Source organism: Ptychodera flava, chromosome 20 (genome assembly GCF_041260155.1).
Source record: "Ptychodera flava strain L36383 chromosome 20, AS_Pfla_20210202, whole genome shotgun sequence".
Taxonomy (NCBI): Eukaryota; Metazoa; Hemichordata; class Enteropneusta; family Ptychoderidae; genus Ptychodera; species Ptychodera flava.
The window spans coordinates 22543895-22559614 of record NC_091947.1 but is presented as its reverse complement, the minus strand read 5'-3'; the positions used below and the strand labels follow the sequence as shown (position 1 = coordinate 22559614).

Below are 15720 nucleotides of genomic sequence, written 5' to 3'. Positions count from 1 at the left end.
ACATACAAAACTTTGAAGAGTAAAAGTAGTTCACATCACGAAGAACAAGGGCTTCGACATATTCTGCTTAGTTTGTAACATGAATCTCATATCGGCATGTTCAATTGCCTGCATCAAGAATCAACCATCGTCAAACGTCGTTAAAGCGCAAGAATACTCTATCACAGCATACTTTGGTGATCCCCAGATTTGATTCATACAAACTGATCAGTATCATGAACGCAAAATTACGTCGGTGATTTCAAAATTATCAAGACGAAGTTTTACTCGGTTTGACTTGCCAAAGAAACGCAAGTAAAACCTTGCTCAGATTGGCTACAGTTTTCTTTACAGGTATGTAAGGGTGGCTGACCATAATCTTCGGAGGGTTTACAGTTGCAATATTATGTGTAGGTGTATCAGTTCTTCTTGGCTTGTGCTGGTTGCTGCAAGAAAATAAGGAAAACATTTTTGTTCATTATTAATAATGAAAAAAAACCGACAAGTGCTTATTAATAATTTTCCACAGATGTCTAAACTCTATATTTACATGCAAATTCTGTCAAAAAACACATAGTTTGACGTAAGATAATTTAAGCTTGAATTATCTTACGTCAAACTTATGGGTTTTTTTTGACAGAATTTGGATGTAAATATAGAGTCAACTGAAATTAAACATTCTCCCCGAAAGTATAAAAGCATTGGGATAGAGTAAATGTATGCATTGCGTGATAAATCTTCGTTTTGATTTTTCTAGTATTCCCAGTAAACCCTGCACTTGCAGCGGTAATATGCCGATGGACTACCAATTGTCTACCAATGGCAATGAGACAATCGTGTTATGACGACAGGTTGACGTAATCTAGGAGGTTTATATCGGGCCGTGTTAGCAGGCAGATTACGGCCGTAATATGTGAACGTGGTTGAGTAAGGAGAGAGCAGACCATGGGTAGCAACTGAGTTCCTCAATAGACTGTCAAATGCACATTTTATTGAGAATATCACATATTGAGAGGGAAGAATAAATCATGTCAATCTTCCCAGGTATATCTACCCTGACCCTGTGACACAAAGGCATAAATGACTGACAGAAAATCATGCATCTTTCATACAAAGTCGATCACATCATGTCCTGATAACTTCAACCAAACTCCATGGGGCACGAACAGCATCCAATTATTGTCTCTTTCACAAACCATTCAAGATCTTAAGTCGTTAAAAACTTTGAAATTAATCAATATTCATGACGACCAAGGTGCAGTTCCATAGTTTTGTCTACCACTGGGGTTCAGTCAATGTCAAGGATAAAATAATCTACAAAACTGATCAAAGATCTGCCCATTTTGTTCCTTTCTTATCATCCTATACATAAACCTACCTCCTTATGCCTCCTCGTAACGTAAACCTTAGTTGCTTTCAGCTTTTTACTCTCAGCTTTTCGTCCATTAGTACCAGCACTCGCTGATGGCTGGGGCCCAGTCCCACTTGAGCATGCAGAGGGATTATTCTCAGTACTAGTTTCTCCGGAGGGCGCACTTTCATTATCTTGTGAAGGCTCTTGGGTCTTATCTTCTGAAGGCTTGTTGTGTAGGGGCTGAAGCATATATGCCGCAGACCGTCCAACAGAATGCTCAGTCTTTGCATCTCCTCCGGATTGGGCAGACCGTTCAGCAGAATCGTTTTTTCGTTCAGCTTTTGCATCTCTTCCGGATTGGGCGTATCGGTCTTGCATTTTCAGTCGTAAATTAGGTGGAAATGCCAGCTCATTTCCTAGTATTATCTTCGCCCACTAGATTGTAAATACAAAAGCTTTGAAATAATCATTTAGCAAATTTGGCCGAATTAGTTTACTTGTCGCAGAAAAGTTGCAATGTTGAGTTTAGTGCAAACACTGACTTAGTAAAATAAATAGGAAGTAAAGAGCAAACTAACAGACGCCCGTCTCCTTTTCTTATTGTCCAGTAGTTATCCATAATTGCTTCAAAACGTATTACAGTGTTAGACAAATAAGGAGTCAATGAACTCATGTTCCTTCCCGATGCTTGCAATGTTCCGAGTGCGTGCTCTTGGTCATGAAAATCAGATCTTGTCTGTGAATAGAATTCTTTAAGTATACCACCGATCCATCAATGGGGTCGTTGAAAAATAAGGCACCAGAATGATTTTTGTTCTTCAAAAGAAACCCTACCTGTCTGTGCCACTCATTGTGGTTTGTGGCTTGCTTGTTGAATGTGTTACCCATCATGGCGATCAGCATGTTGATTAGCAACAAAGTCACCAGAATCATGTAGACTACAAACAACAACTGTCGTTACGAAAATAAAATTAACCAGGGGTTATTTTTCATAAAAGATAACTCGAATTGCCTTAATCACGTAATTTCGAAGAGAAAACATTCCATCTACGCATCCTGTAAAATATTTTTGGGTAATAATTTTAGCCTCACCATGAATCATTATTATCTTTTATTGAAAAGTGGATTTAAGCTTATGTGCAATTAAGAAATCAAGATCGACAAAATTTGATAAACGTTTGCAAGATACAGTTTGTTGAAGTTTCGCCATAGTGTACAATATAAATAACGAAAGCAAACTTTGCACAACATAGTGTATCAGGTGAAGCCGAGGAATTATCGAGTGCAAAGTTTGCTTAGGTCCATTATGGGCTGGTAGGGTGTATTTTATTGCTATTATTTTATAATTTTGGCGATGCAAGTGAATTTGAAGATGTAGGAAACATCTTGGGCCACAATGCTGGATAATAAGATACACTCTCAGTAATAATCTTAGGGTATGACGTCACGAAATTCACTGGTATTGTCAAAGCTATAATATATTATGGATATCAAACGGCCTTCCGCTACATGTCCAGGAATCTTAAAGGTAATATAAGGGGAGAACAGAAATTATCGCTAACCTTGGGTAAGTTTATGTAACGGGTATCATCAAAGGACGCATAGATGTCTTGAAATTCACCAAGTGACATGATGAACAGCCCTAGCAGGGCATTGATAGGGTCGTTAAACAAAGTGCTCGGCGTGCCGATGAAAGCAATGTACATAGCTGAAAAATGGAAATCACACTGCATTCAGTCCTGTTGGATTTTTCAACAAGAAGTAAAAGTGACAAGGAAAAACACATCAAAATCACTGTGCAGGGAATCATGTGTCTCAGTCTGTGTGGACTGATGCGAAATGAAAATTTTACACACATGCAATAGTTCTTGGAATTAAATTAGAAACATATGCAGTGGCCCTAAGATACAAACGCTTACACAGACTTTGTCATTATTAATTGAAGTAATAATACATTTTCGAAAAAGATTAATCATAGGTGGATGAAATGATCTCAAGAAAATATGATATTCAATCTGTTACCTTGAGAAAATCCCACCAGGAAGACGAGGTAGATAGCAAAGAACTTCAATAGATCACCCCAAAGCATCTTATCAATCATCCCCAGAAACGGACCAATGAATTTGAACGGACTGAAAACGAATGACATGTCAGTGTATCAAGATAGAATGACATATATTTGTACTATCAAACTTTTACATCATTATTTTTGCTCTACCGCTTGTTCAGGCTAATTTTGGAGTTCCAGGACTAAATAAAGTTTTCATAGGCTTATTTTTGTGAAAATCGAAATACTAATTCCCCCATAGAATTAACACAGGGATAGCGGCCAATTTGAATTTCAAGTATGGGTAAATGTTTGGTAATTTGTTTCTCTGGTGCCAAAATTTGCATGGTGACCTCGATTATCACTCTTCATTTTGAAAGAGAATGGTTTAAAGTTTGCTTGAGGAAAGTATAAGCGAAAGTTTAATTCTAGAAAAGACGAAACACATTACACGTATATAATAGTTAAGGCGTAACAGCTACGTAGGATGACATATGAGCATTTAAATTTTCCGCTCCACAAATATGGACGAATAACCTTTGTATGGAGCAAAAAAGAGGCACTACATTTTTTGTGTACCTTAATCATAAAGTGATAATATTGCATTGTATAATTATTGTATTCTAACCATGTGGAGTTTGTTCTTGGATGAAGAACGTGCACATCATTTTCTACTTTACCTGAGGAAGTATATGAAGTACGGACATGTCAACAGCAGTGAAAACATTACCATAACGTCTTCATAAACTGGAATGCAGGCTATACGACCAGGTACAGCCAAAAGGAGACAGATTACCGAAACCAAGAAGACTCCGTTTGCAGAGGGATGCCACTAATAAAAGAAAAGTAATGCTGTATCAGATTTATCGGCAGCCTTGTATAAAGAGAAATCAATCAGCCTGTTTGTCTCAAAATGGCTGTAAGTTATGGACATTTTTATCGTTCGACTCCTATCACTGTAATATCATTTGTAGGATAAGTTGTACCGATATCATGTGGTGTTGCGTGACTTTCTTCTCACCTTTTCTCGTCTTTCACGCCTGCTATCTAAAACCATTGCTTGCACTTTCACTGAAATGTAATTTAAAGTCTTGGAAAAAGCATACCGTGGCCATCTTTTTCGTCCGTTTATCTTTACTCACCAAATTTTTATCACAAAAGTCCCTAAGGCCATTGTCTATAATTTCTTTGATGAAGAATGCCAGATAGAGACTGGTTCCGAGCAGACACGTCACTTCAAAGGCTATGCGTATCTGAAATAACAAATAACCAAACGATAAACATCCAGAATATTTAACATTAGCATTTAACATCGTTTATTCATAATAGCTATGTATAAAGCTGTACAACGGAAAACCGATTTCGAAATAAATGGTAGAAATATGAATGGGAAAACTGTGAAATACAAGGGAACAATGAATGCATAGATATTTACAATTAAAATACAGAAAATTCAAAAACATTGGGATATAGAAAAGACAGAGCAGTTGAGTAGTAGTGGTAGTTGTAGGATGCTACATGACTGAGCTATCGATATACCTGGTCATCGGAAGTGTGATGATTGAGAAGATAGCAATCATCCGATACTGTGATGTTTTGGAGCTCATAACCTTCGCCTACAGAGACGTTCACTTCTTTTGTTGTAGCATACGGGTCCTGACAAAAGAAAACAATGATTGTGGTGTACATTTTACTAATAATGTAACTCCTTTGAATGGGGTGATTCTTGTACAAATCGAAATAGCACTGGAAAGACTGACACTTTTTTTGCTAGAAAGTTTCACACAGCTGCGCGGCCAACTGTCAATACAGATTCGAAAGGACACGGTATATGCTTAACTCGTTTAAATCATCATTTTTCTTCATACGTCATGCAGGTAAATATGTTATCATTATATGATTCCTATTGTACATATTAAATGATCTTGAAAAGCTTAAAAAAAGTTAAAAGTACCGGAGCAGAACCAAGAAATACATGTAGCTTTTGAACGCAGAAAGAGAACAATCTTTTTCTTTTGAATTTCAAATGAATCACTCATTGTGTGCCATTGTCAAACCGCCTGTTGAACGTAATGAGTCCACGGATCACTGGAGAACCTGCAAATTATTTTATTATCTCCTCACATCATGAAATTTACAGACGAAACGAAACAAAAACACAACAATTTCATGATCATTTGGGGACATGATTGCTCTCTCCGCGTGTCTGTAGTGTCTACGTCTAATACTTCTCTCTGTCTCTGTCTCTGTCTTTCTGTGTCTGTGTCTGTCTGTCTGTGTCTGTCTGTCTGTCTGACTCTCTCTCTCTCTCTCTCTCTCTCTCTCTCTCTCTCTCTCTCTCTCTCTCTCTCTCTCTCTCTCTCTTCTGCTGGCATGAAGGAAAAGTTACTCGTGCAGGTAACTAGATTTATGGAATTACCTCTCCTGGTCGCAGGTACAGATTTGCTGTTAGGATTGCGAGGTACACAAAGAAGAGAAACCATTTAAGGCCAAAATAATATTTCCCACACTGCCACTTCTCCTTAAGGATCTCCCACACAATCCCATCCATCAAATCAAGGTGCTCTTGTCCTTTCTACAATGTTAGAATACACATAACTATTTATTAGAGAAACTAGATACAATTTATGGTAAAATGTTCAATAATATCATCTTTGGAAAATTGAACAAAAAAACTGGATAGCATTTGAATTTTTTAAAAATTTCACTTATAGTTGTGATTGCTGATTACATTAACTTATAGAAATCTAAAAGTGCTATCAACAAATAGTTTCCACCAATTTTGTCTTCGATCAAGGATCTTAGATTTTTTCCGAATGGAAAAGTATACTGATACAAGAAGGTAAATAACAAATTTTGGTAACAACATGATGCAACTGCTGTATATGGGAAACATATTTCCAAACGATACTTGCCTGGTTTACGATGATATGTAGAGCTGATTTTCGGTCGATTTCCCCATCTGTACCAATAGTATCAAACCCATCGAGGGCATAGGCAGCACAAGTCACATCCCCATAGGTCCAGTACTTGTCTCTCTCGTATTCCAGTATATGATCAAACATTTCTTTTCTTGCCAAGGTAGCAGCCAAGTTCAAAGGTGTCAGGCCCTGTTTATTGCGAAGATTTGGGTCGGCCCCCCTATCGCGGGCTAGGTTGTACATATCCTGCGATATACAATATATGGGTGTACTATAAGCTCAAATACGACGCAGGTGAGAGTGATAGAGCTAAAACAAAGAAAGCGAAAAAACACATAATTTGCATACTGAGCGATGAAATATTGTAAATTCCCAATTACCGTAGTATCATTTTTATAGTGATAAGTTATTAGAATGTATGGATATGTTTTTCAGTAAGACACTAACCTTTTGATCGTGTATAACCGTCATGTGTAGAGCAGTGTTACCGTTGAAGTCTACATTGTTAATTAATTTCATTTTTTCCTTTGCTTCCCTTATCTCTTCCTTGGCTTCCTTCATCTTGACCTCGGCTTCCTTCCTCTTTCCCTCAGCTTCCTTCCTCTTTTCTTCGGTTTTGGCTACTTGTATGTTTTTCTTGGCGTCCTGTAAGTTTCTCTCGGCTTCCTGTATGCTTTTCTGGGCTTCCTGCATGTTTATCACGGCTGACTTCATGTTTTCCTCAAAGTTGGCTTTCTCCAATAACAATTTAAATATCTTTTCTTGACCAAGGCTTGCAGCAAATGACAATGGATATTCGCCCCAGTAAGTCAATCTATCAAATAAATGGGGCCAAACGGTGAAGAACTTATCCACCCACAGATCACATGTTTAATATTTTTGCTTCTCGGCGTTGGCATCGAAAACATGGAAATTACTATGACGATCGCAAGTGTGATTTCAATCACCCGAATAGTTTTACACTCCGAAGGGGTTACGGTTGCATCTTCAATCATTGCAAGTTGCAAATATGGTATTATTATATCCACATTTTCTGGCATTTTTTGAGGCATATAAAAGTTTGTCAGATGTGCTGAGTGTTTTCAATTGTGCAAACTCCGTTCCAAATTTACCTCGAAAGGTTTTATTGAACTAACGCTAAACTTCCACCTAGAAAGGTGCCAATAATGGACACTCAGATAGATACCTTAACATTACAAATTAAGCTGCCATAAACATTTTAATATCATAATCATTCCTAATGATTTCGGATGACTTTCGCTGGGCAACCACATTGATCGAACATATTAATAGTTATGTTTTATGATATTGTCAACCAAAATACAAGGTCTAGCCTTTAAGATATTAGACGACCCAATTTTGTTTTACATTGAATAGTATTAGGTCGATGACAAACATTTTTAAGAATCGTTTATTTAGCAACACTTAACTATCGAATGATGTTGGTGCCGCGCCCTATGCAAACTAATCTCGTCTCATTCTGCTTCTACACCTGCGTATCAGCAGACAGTTGGAATCATCCCATGAGTTTCCACTGACACAGATAGACGTACAAAGGAAAATAGACAAAGAAAATGACAATTTGACAGCTACCGATAGACATTTAGTTGTCTTGAGTTAAAAAGGAGGTTAAACTCTAAGAAAAGCCATTAACACAAACTTTGTGCTGCATTCGCTAAAAACACTAATATTATTGTGTGAACTGCTCTGTTTTGTATTATGTGAAAATATCGGATATATATATATATATATATATATATATATATATATATATATATATATATATATATATATATATCTCGAAGTATACATATGTTCTCGTGGGAAATTACAGCGTTCAATGCTAAGCAGAGCGTTATAAATAAACAGATTACTTCAAGTACAAAGTAATGAAATCGATTACTTAAGTTTCATGCATCCTGCAATCCTCAGATAGAAGTGAAAGGATTACTGGCTTGACACTCTTACATATATGATTAGGACGAACCATTCTATTTGTAGGTGGTGTTAAAATTCGATAAATAATATATGTTTTTGTGGCGACATTTTTAAACCAACTCAGAGCATTTGTTTAACAGTGTAGATTTGTCAGCATTGATAATGTGCAGCTTTTCTGATACACAAAGATTACATCACTTGCTTATGTTAGAGTAGCTCCATGCTTTATCAATGATTGACCACGAATTGTCTACAGATGGAAAAATTCTGAATGTAGCCCACAACCGTTACTGTGTGAAATTTGAACGATGTTATACAATGATGGGGACCCATACAAGTTGCTCACGGGAACCTAAATTTAATGTATATTAAAGACTCCTTAAAGAAATGAAACAACACAATATGTTCACATATCGAACCCTAAACTCATCCTCATGGCCTCCGTTTTTAAACATTAGAAAAACGTTTTCTCTAGAACCACTCCTTGAACAAAGAACAGTGAAGTCAAAATGTCTTGAAACCAATACACATCCTGAACTATCAACTGATCTGTGCTGAAGATTGCTCGATTGCCTATCGAAGGAAGAGAAGTTCGCATGCACATGGCGATCTGAAGATCAATAAACTTCGTCAGACATTGAGAAAGAGTGAGCACATATCCTGCCCCGTATCTGGTACAAGCTATTCTCTAAAATATTTTGTTGAAATGGCAATTTGACCATTTATACATATATAGGTAGATAGATACGATAGATACAGCACCCTGCTGATGATTTCTACCTTATTACTTTATGTGTATTGTCAATTGGGAGGAAAAAGCGCAGACGTTCGGAAATCTGCGTCATAGTCAAATATTTACATATGCAAAAAATCGAAGAAACGAACTAATCGACGGACAGAGAACAAAATATAAGACAACAAAGTTAAAAGTACTTCCGGTCATACGACCGACAATTAACTGACATTAGGTGTGTGGAAAAGCGTGCTCACGCACATCGTATCCCACATTTCGTACCCGCATTTCTCTGAACAAATTCATTAAATGGCATTTTGACCGTTTACTCACCCTTCATAATTTGTTTTCTGACACGTTTCACTGCCAGGATAAACTGCACAGGACTCCTTTAGGTCGTCTGGTAAAAAGAACGCTCCAAAGCACCTTTCGGTAACATCAGCTCCATTTTCAAGGAGAAACTCCACCATATCTGTATCTTCGTTTACTATTGCCATATGAAGGGGCGATTCACCTGCAAACAACGCATGCGCAGCTGTCTTTAATATTGGACTCTGATGGTGGTAGGTATGTTACGATTTCTACGTAATTTGCAGTGATTATTCATGAGAGTCATGAAACTAAGGGTGTTGAAGAAGAAGGCATCAAAATGGATAAAAATTGCAATTATTTGTATTTTAATGATTTCGCACACATAAAACAACAAAGCTCATTGTTCGAATTCTACTCAGACCTCATTTTGTTAGTGTACCACGCATATAGCAGGACCAATCATGGTGGAGATCTTTCAAAATGAAATAAAAACCATACATGGGGCGCTTTTCATCAAACTCTTCATGTTCAGAACTCAATAATTTCTGCAACAAATTATCAAGAGTGAGCTCATAATTTCGAAACGAATATTCATGCACAGCAGTAAAACTCACCGTAATATTCGTCTCCGAGGTAAATATCATGAACTAAACTGGGAAACACTTCAACCAACATCTTTGCAAGTCTCCTATGATCAGCAGAATTTTTCATCAACATGCAGATGTGAAGTATTGTTTCTCCAACCTTTCCTCGTTTGTCGATTTTCCAGCACACAAATTTCTCGCCACAGCCTGCATTGCAAAGAAATTGTGGACGAGATAAGACCCTTATTCGGCTATCGTTTACGTTATATCTATTTCATATTCATTATTCGGCCGTTGTAGAAAATATGAACCAAACAGTTTGACAGTGTGTCATTTATTTTTCAGAGTATTTGTGTGGCAAACATGAGAATAGCTAGTCTTGAAATAGGCAAATGTAAGAATGAAGCATTTGAATAATATCTTGGTGTTTCGGCATTCGTTGAGTGTGTAAATTACCAATTGTCATGAGCAATATCTATCCAACTAAAGTCGAATTTGTTTGGCAACAATTACTATATCCCTTTAATTAAAATATTATTAAGTATGCAAATTAGCGATGAACATTTATGGAACTGATAAAAGTGTTTCACCGCTACTATCTCTTTTTACCGTAAACATATATGGCACATTTCATAAAATTTGGTTTAGTCCTAGATATATATCCCTAATTGGAAACGTTCATTTAATATGCAAATATGTGATGTCAATGGCATTGAAATTTGTCGTGCGTAAGTATGGTCAATATCTGGAGCATGAATCATGGGGTTTATGCCGTCTGACTTCGGGACAATTAATCGTAAACAGTAGAATTCATTATGCAAGCCGTAACCACATAAATTACACCAGTCATGACATTCCCAAGCATAATCTGTGCGCCAAATTTTATTCCGATATGTGCACCCGTTATTGATTTAAAGCCTAATTGCAGAAGTTAATCAAATAAATATGAATTAGCAATTAACTTCCATGTCACCTCTTAATATCTTTCACTGCTTTTGTGTCTTTGTGTGACCAACATTTGCATGATGTCTCATCAAATTTAGCGCGGCTGTTCTTGAATTATATAAACTTTTCTGAAATAATTAAGTGTGCAAATTAACCTAAATATGCAAGCAACATCTACGAAGAACTAATTAGATCTCGCTATTCTAAAACCGAATCTACGTACCAAATTCAGTTCCGAGTTATTCTTGAGATGTTGCACCGATAGAGAGACAGGCAGACAGACAGACAGACATGAAAGACAAGTTGATAGTGGTACAACGATAGTAGCTCACATGTGTGGACAAGTGAACCAATAAATCTAGTTATTTTTAAAATTTACCGCACACATTTGTGATCATTGCCATTATGCAAATGACTACAAATTGTTGAAAAGAACGAACTGACTATTTTGATATCAACATTTTCCCACACTGTCAAATTATTCTAACTCTTGGCGCATTTCTATGATATTGCTATTGGTTAAATGTTACTCTTCTAAGTCAAATTTCTGTTATTCTTTTCGCCACAGGTGATAGTTTTTTGGTCAAACATCAATCGGTTGGCTGCACATTTTTTAACAGATGGCGTGAGCTCATTGCCTCGCAAAGTTATTAATTACTGTGACAAATCCGCAAAAAAATCACGACTATCGCAAAGTTGCAGTGATATTTTTTGCAATAGTTCCTCAGTGGTTACTCCTTCCTATGGAAATCCGGTCACGACATGCGACATGCGACCTGCGACTTCAAAACTGCGACCTGCGTCCTGCGTGTTTGTCAAACTGCGACCTGCGGCCTGCGTAGGGTTAGTGTTAGGGTTAGGTTTTCTCGTGTAGCGTCTACTTCATCCTCAACCCGCCGGGGAAGATTGATCGTGAATGCGTTGAAGTAAAAAATATAAATGAATGGGATAGAAGCCGGGCGGTGTAGCAATGTCGGGCGGAAGTGAAATAAAACCAAGGAAAATGGGTCGGCAGTAATGTCGGGGAAAAAACAGGCAAGGCGGCGAAGGGAACGGAGGAAAATAAATGCTTGAGAGGTGGAGAAAGTGGAAGAATATGGGTGGTATAGAGACGGCAAGGCAGGCCGGTGCGGGCGGTGTAGCAATTTCGGGCGGAATTGAAATAAAAGTAAGGAAAAATGAGTCGGCAAGAATTTCGGGAAAAAACAGGCAAGGCGGCGAAGGGAACGGCGGAAAATAAATGCTTGGGAGGAGGAGAACGTAAAGGAATATGGGTGGTAAAGTTATGGCAGGTTAGGCCGGTGCGCAAATGTTGGGCGGATGTCAGGAAAATGGACAGTGGAAAAAGACAGGTAAGGCGACAAAGAGGACGATCGAAAAAAAAACACAGTGGTGGTTGTATGGAGATTTCAGGGCCGGGCGGTGTGCAAATGTCGGGCGGAGTTGCAATAAATGTGGGGGAAAAGCCAGGCAATAATGTTGGACAAAACAGGCAAGGCGGCGAGGGGAACGGAGGAGAATAAATTCTTGAAAGGAGGAGAAAGTGTAGGGTATTGGTGGTATAGAGACGGCAGGGCAGGCTGGTGCACAAAAGTCGGGTGGAATTGACTATCTGATTGTTCGGAAAATGTGCCGGCAATACAGGCCAAAGACACAGGCTAGGCGGCGAAAGGAACGGTGGAAAATAAATAAATGAAAGAAAGAAAGGAGGGAAAAGTGAAAGTTTTGGTGGTATAGAGATTTCGGAGCCGGGCGGTGTAGCAATGTCGGGCGAAGTTGAAATAAAAGTAAGGAAAACGGGTCGGCAATAATGTCGGGAAAAAACAGGCAAGGCGGCGAAGGGAACGGCGGAAAATTAATGCTTGAGAGGTGGAGAAAGTGGAAGAATTGGTGGCTAGGGAAACGGAGGAGAATAAGTGCTTGAAAGGAGGAGAAAGTGTAGGGTATTGGTGGTATAGAGACGGCAGGGCAGGCCAGTGGACAAATGTCGGGCGGAATTGAATATCTGACTGTTCGGAAAATGGGCCGGCAATACAGGCCAAAAATACTCGCAAGGCGGCGAAAGGAACGGTGGAAAATAAATAAAAGTAAGAGAGAAAGGAGGGAAAAGTGTTAAGTTAAGGTGGTGTGGTTAGGGGTAGGGTTAGGGGTTAGGGTTAGGGGTAGGGTTAGGGAAGTCGGACCCCCAACCAGAAGACAAGTTTTGAGCCTTGCCGCTCCCCAACGCCGCCCGGCCGCCGGGAGCCGACGCATCTCTGCGGCTGAGCGCCCACCGTGCAACCGTACCCCGAAGTCGGACCCCCGACAAGAAGACATGTTTTCAGGCTTGCCTCTCCCCAACGCCGCCGGCCAGGGCAACGTGTAGCTGGGGTTAGGTCGCAGATCACAATTTAAAGACGCAGGCCGGGGACGCAGGTCGCATGTCGTGACTGGTACCTGCGTCCCCGGCCTGCGTCTGTGATCTACGACCTAACCCCAGCTACACGTTGCCCTGGCCGGGGGCGTTGGGGAGAGGCAAGGCTCAAAACTTGTCTTCTGGTTGGGGGTCCGACTTCCCTAACCCTAACTAACCCTAACTCTAACCACGGTCCCTCCACAAGGGACTGTGCTGTAACCCTACCCCTATCCGTAACCCTAACCCTAACCCCTAACCCTACACCTAACACTAACCCGACGCAGGTCGCAGTTTGATAAACACGCAGGACGCAGGTCGCAGTTTTGAAGTCGCAGGTCGCATGTCGCATGTCGTGACCGGATTTCCATATACCTTCCTAAAGCCACAATAAGTTAATGGCAAACTATCGGTAAGGCTATGCTCTGGTCAGAAACGAAAGCAGTCCAGTCTGACACAAATACATATTAATCACATATTCTATGTCGGGTTATCCATTGTGTTTGTCAGCGTGCTACATATTGTTTGGTCCTGTTTACTTCGCTCAGTTTCAATGATTCACAAAGCCTGCAGCCCTTTGGATATGGCTTGTTTTAAAGAAAGTCATTGCGTGCCTGGTTGCCATGGAGACAGAAAGACTATATTCGCTTCCGTCTACTGCAGCCAATGACGACAAATTTGTTCCCGGATAAAATGTTACGGTGAGAACATTACTTTATTATTATAATATTTAATACAATCAAAAGTAAGCAGCCTAAGTTACATCATTATGAATACCGTTTCAATTAATGGCACAATAAGTTACGAAAAACTGTTGCCGTATATCGTAACTTTTTACCCCCACCCCACCCCCTTTTCGAAAACAGTGTTTGCTGAATGAATTGCCTAGGGCTGGTTTATCAGACTTGCACGTAGACGAACATTTACTTTTTTCTGAACTTTTTCAACCGCTATCGTCCCAAGTGCCATAATTATAGCATTTTGGACTTCGATCTGAAAACAAACATTACCTGCCTTTGGTGCTGACGCGCTACCCATAAAGCTGCAAATACTCGAGTTTATAGCTTGCTATGCCCTTGGCATGATAGAAGGGCGAGATTGCCAGTTGACTTTCTTAATTGAGAAATAAATACAGTCTAATTCGAATTTAATGTAAACAATTATGGTAGCTAATTATTATTGTCGTTGCTGCTGTGGTTATTCATTAAACTAATTTCAAAAGATACAATCTATGTAAATAACGCTCTAGTCAACAAGCTTACAAGCTAAGATTATTTAGTTAATAACACGTTTGTAAATGTTTCAATTCTTCAACTAAGGTCACTGAGGATAGGCTACTGCCCTGTCGTATTGGCGATAAGCAGTTGAGAATGTTATCGTGTAATGGAGTTCTAGCTTTGTTGACCTTACTGGCAGGACGAAGTTGACCATAATACTCACCTTCTCTCCTGTTTTCACTATCTGACTCTACCTTTGATGATTTCCGCCTGTTGTTGACATGAGTATACTCCTGCTTCTTTAGCCTTTCCTCTTCTCTCCGCTTTATAACTTCTGTGATCGGCCTATTCTCTCCTTTACCGTTCCCATATAAAAACCCCAGGATTTTCTGTTTGATTTCCTCATCACGCAAGAATTTGACAAGATCGCTCTCTCCTTGGCCTTTCCTATGATGATCTAAATAACCCTCGATTTTCTCTTTGATTTCCTCATCAGGTAAGGGGTTGATTTTCTCTCTGATTTCCTCATCACTCAAGAGTTCGATTTTCTTTCGAATTTCCTCATCAGGTACGAGTTTCACAAGCTCACCACCATCATTCAGGTTTACAAGGTCGTAGGTTGGATCGGTTTTCTCCTCTCCCTTTTGTTTGCGCTTTTGATTATTCTCCGTCGCTGTAGTACTGCAAATGTTCTCCATTTTACGTGTAAACAGTTGTGGTCGACAGAGGATAGTTTACGTGGAACGGTCTACGTATGTATCCAAGTATAACGCTGTGTGCATTTTATTCATCAAGTTGGTAGTTTTAGCTTGGAGTGAACCATTTTGTTACCAGGGGGTCCGAATAATGAAGGGCTTTTTGTACGTGAGCTCGACGCAAAATGTCTCTTAATCGTGAAACTGGTGAGACGCTTTTAATTTTAACTTGATCTGTACATGATTTCTACTTTCTGGCCTTTGGTCTAAAATACGGTGAGAACGCTGTATTGAACAAAACCGCGAAGTTAAAGTTCCCGTCAGCTAACATTCTATTGGTGTGAAGGAGTGTATGTTTATGCTGTAATAAATTATGACCCCGCCGCTCATGCCGCCTTCGATTCTTTTTAGGGATCGACTTTTAGATATTTGGAGGGATGGCCCCAGAAACATTATTTAACCTTGCTGCTGTCGTTAAAATAATCATTTGGCCGGAGACAGAAAGAAACAGGTATGTTGATATTGGGCTTAGTCCCACAGACTATGTTAAATCTCAAATCGCAAGAAAACTCAGCGCCATCCTTGTGGTCATCTCTACCCTGC

The 15720-nt window shown here is 39.2% G+C and overlaps 1 protein-coding gene across 1 annotated transcript in view; it reads right to left on the bottom strand.

Moving 5' to 3' along the window:
* LOC139120329 (transient receptor potential cation channel subfamily V member 6-like) overlaps window positions 1-15210 on the bottom strand; it is a 15543-nt gene extending 333 nt beyond the window's left edge. The window contains exons 1-14 of the mRNA XM_070684662.1: window positions 14646-15210; window positions 9899-10075; window positions 9306-9486; window positions 6749-7115; window positions 6296-6547; window positions 5800-5955; window positions 4920-5036; window positions 4523-4633; window positions 4061-4212; window positions 3356-3465; window positions 2896-3041; window positions 2168-2284; window positions 1358-1768; window positions 1-425 (exon numbers count right to left, since the gene is read on the bottom strand). The exon at window positions 1-425 is cut by the window's left edge and continues 333 nt beyond it. Of these exons, the coding sequence (XP_070540763.1) occupies window positions 399-425; window positions 1358-1768; window positions 2168-2284; window positions 2896-3041; window positions 3356-3465; window positions 4061-4212; window positions 4523-4633; window positions 4920-5036; window positions 5800-5955; window positions 6296-6547; window positions 6749-7115; window positions 9306-9486; window positions 9899-10075; window positions 14646-15120 (2799 nt within the window). The 5' untranslated portion in view covers window positions 15121-15210 and the 3' untranslated portion in view covers window positions 1-398. The remainder of the gene's footprint in view (window positions 426-1357; window positions 1769-2167; window positions 2285-2895; window positions 3042-3355; window positions 3466-4060; window positions 4213-4522; window positions 4634-4919; window positions 5037-5799; window positions 5956-6295; window positions 6548-6748; window positions 7116-9305; window positions 9487-9898; window positions 10076-14645) is intronic.
* Window positions 15211-15720: the final 510 nt, after the last annotated feature.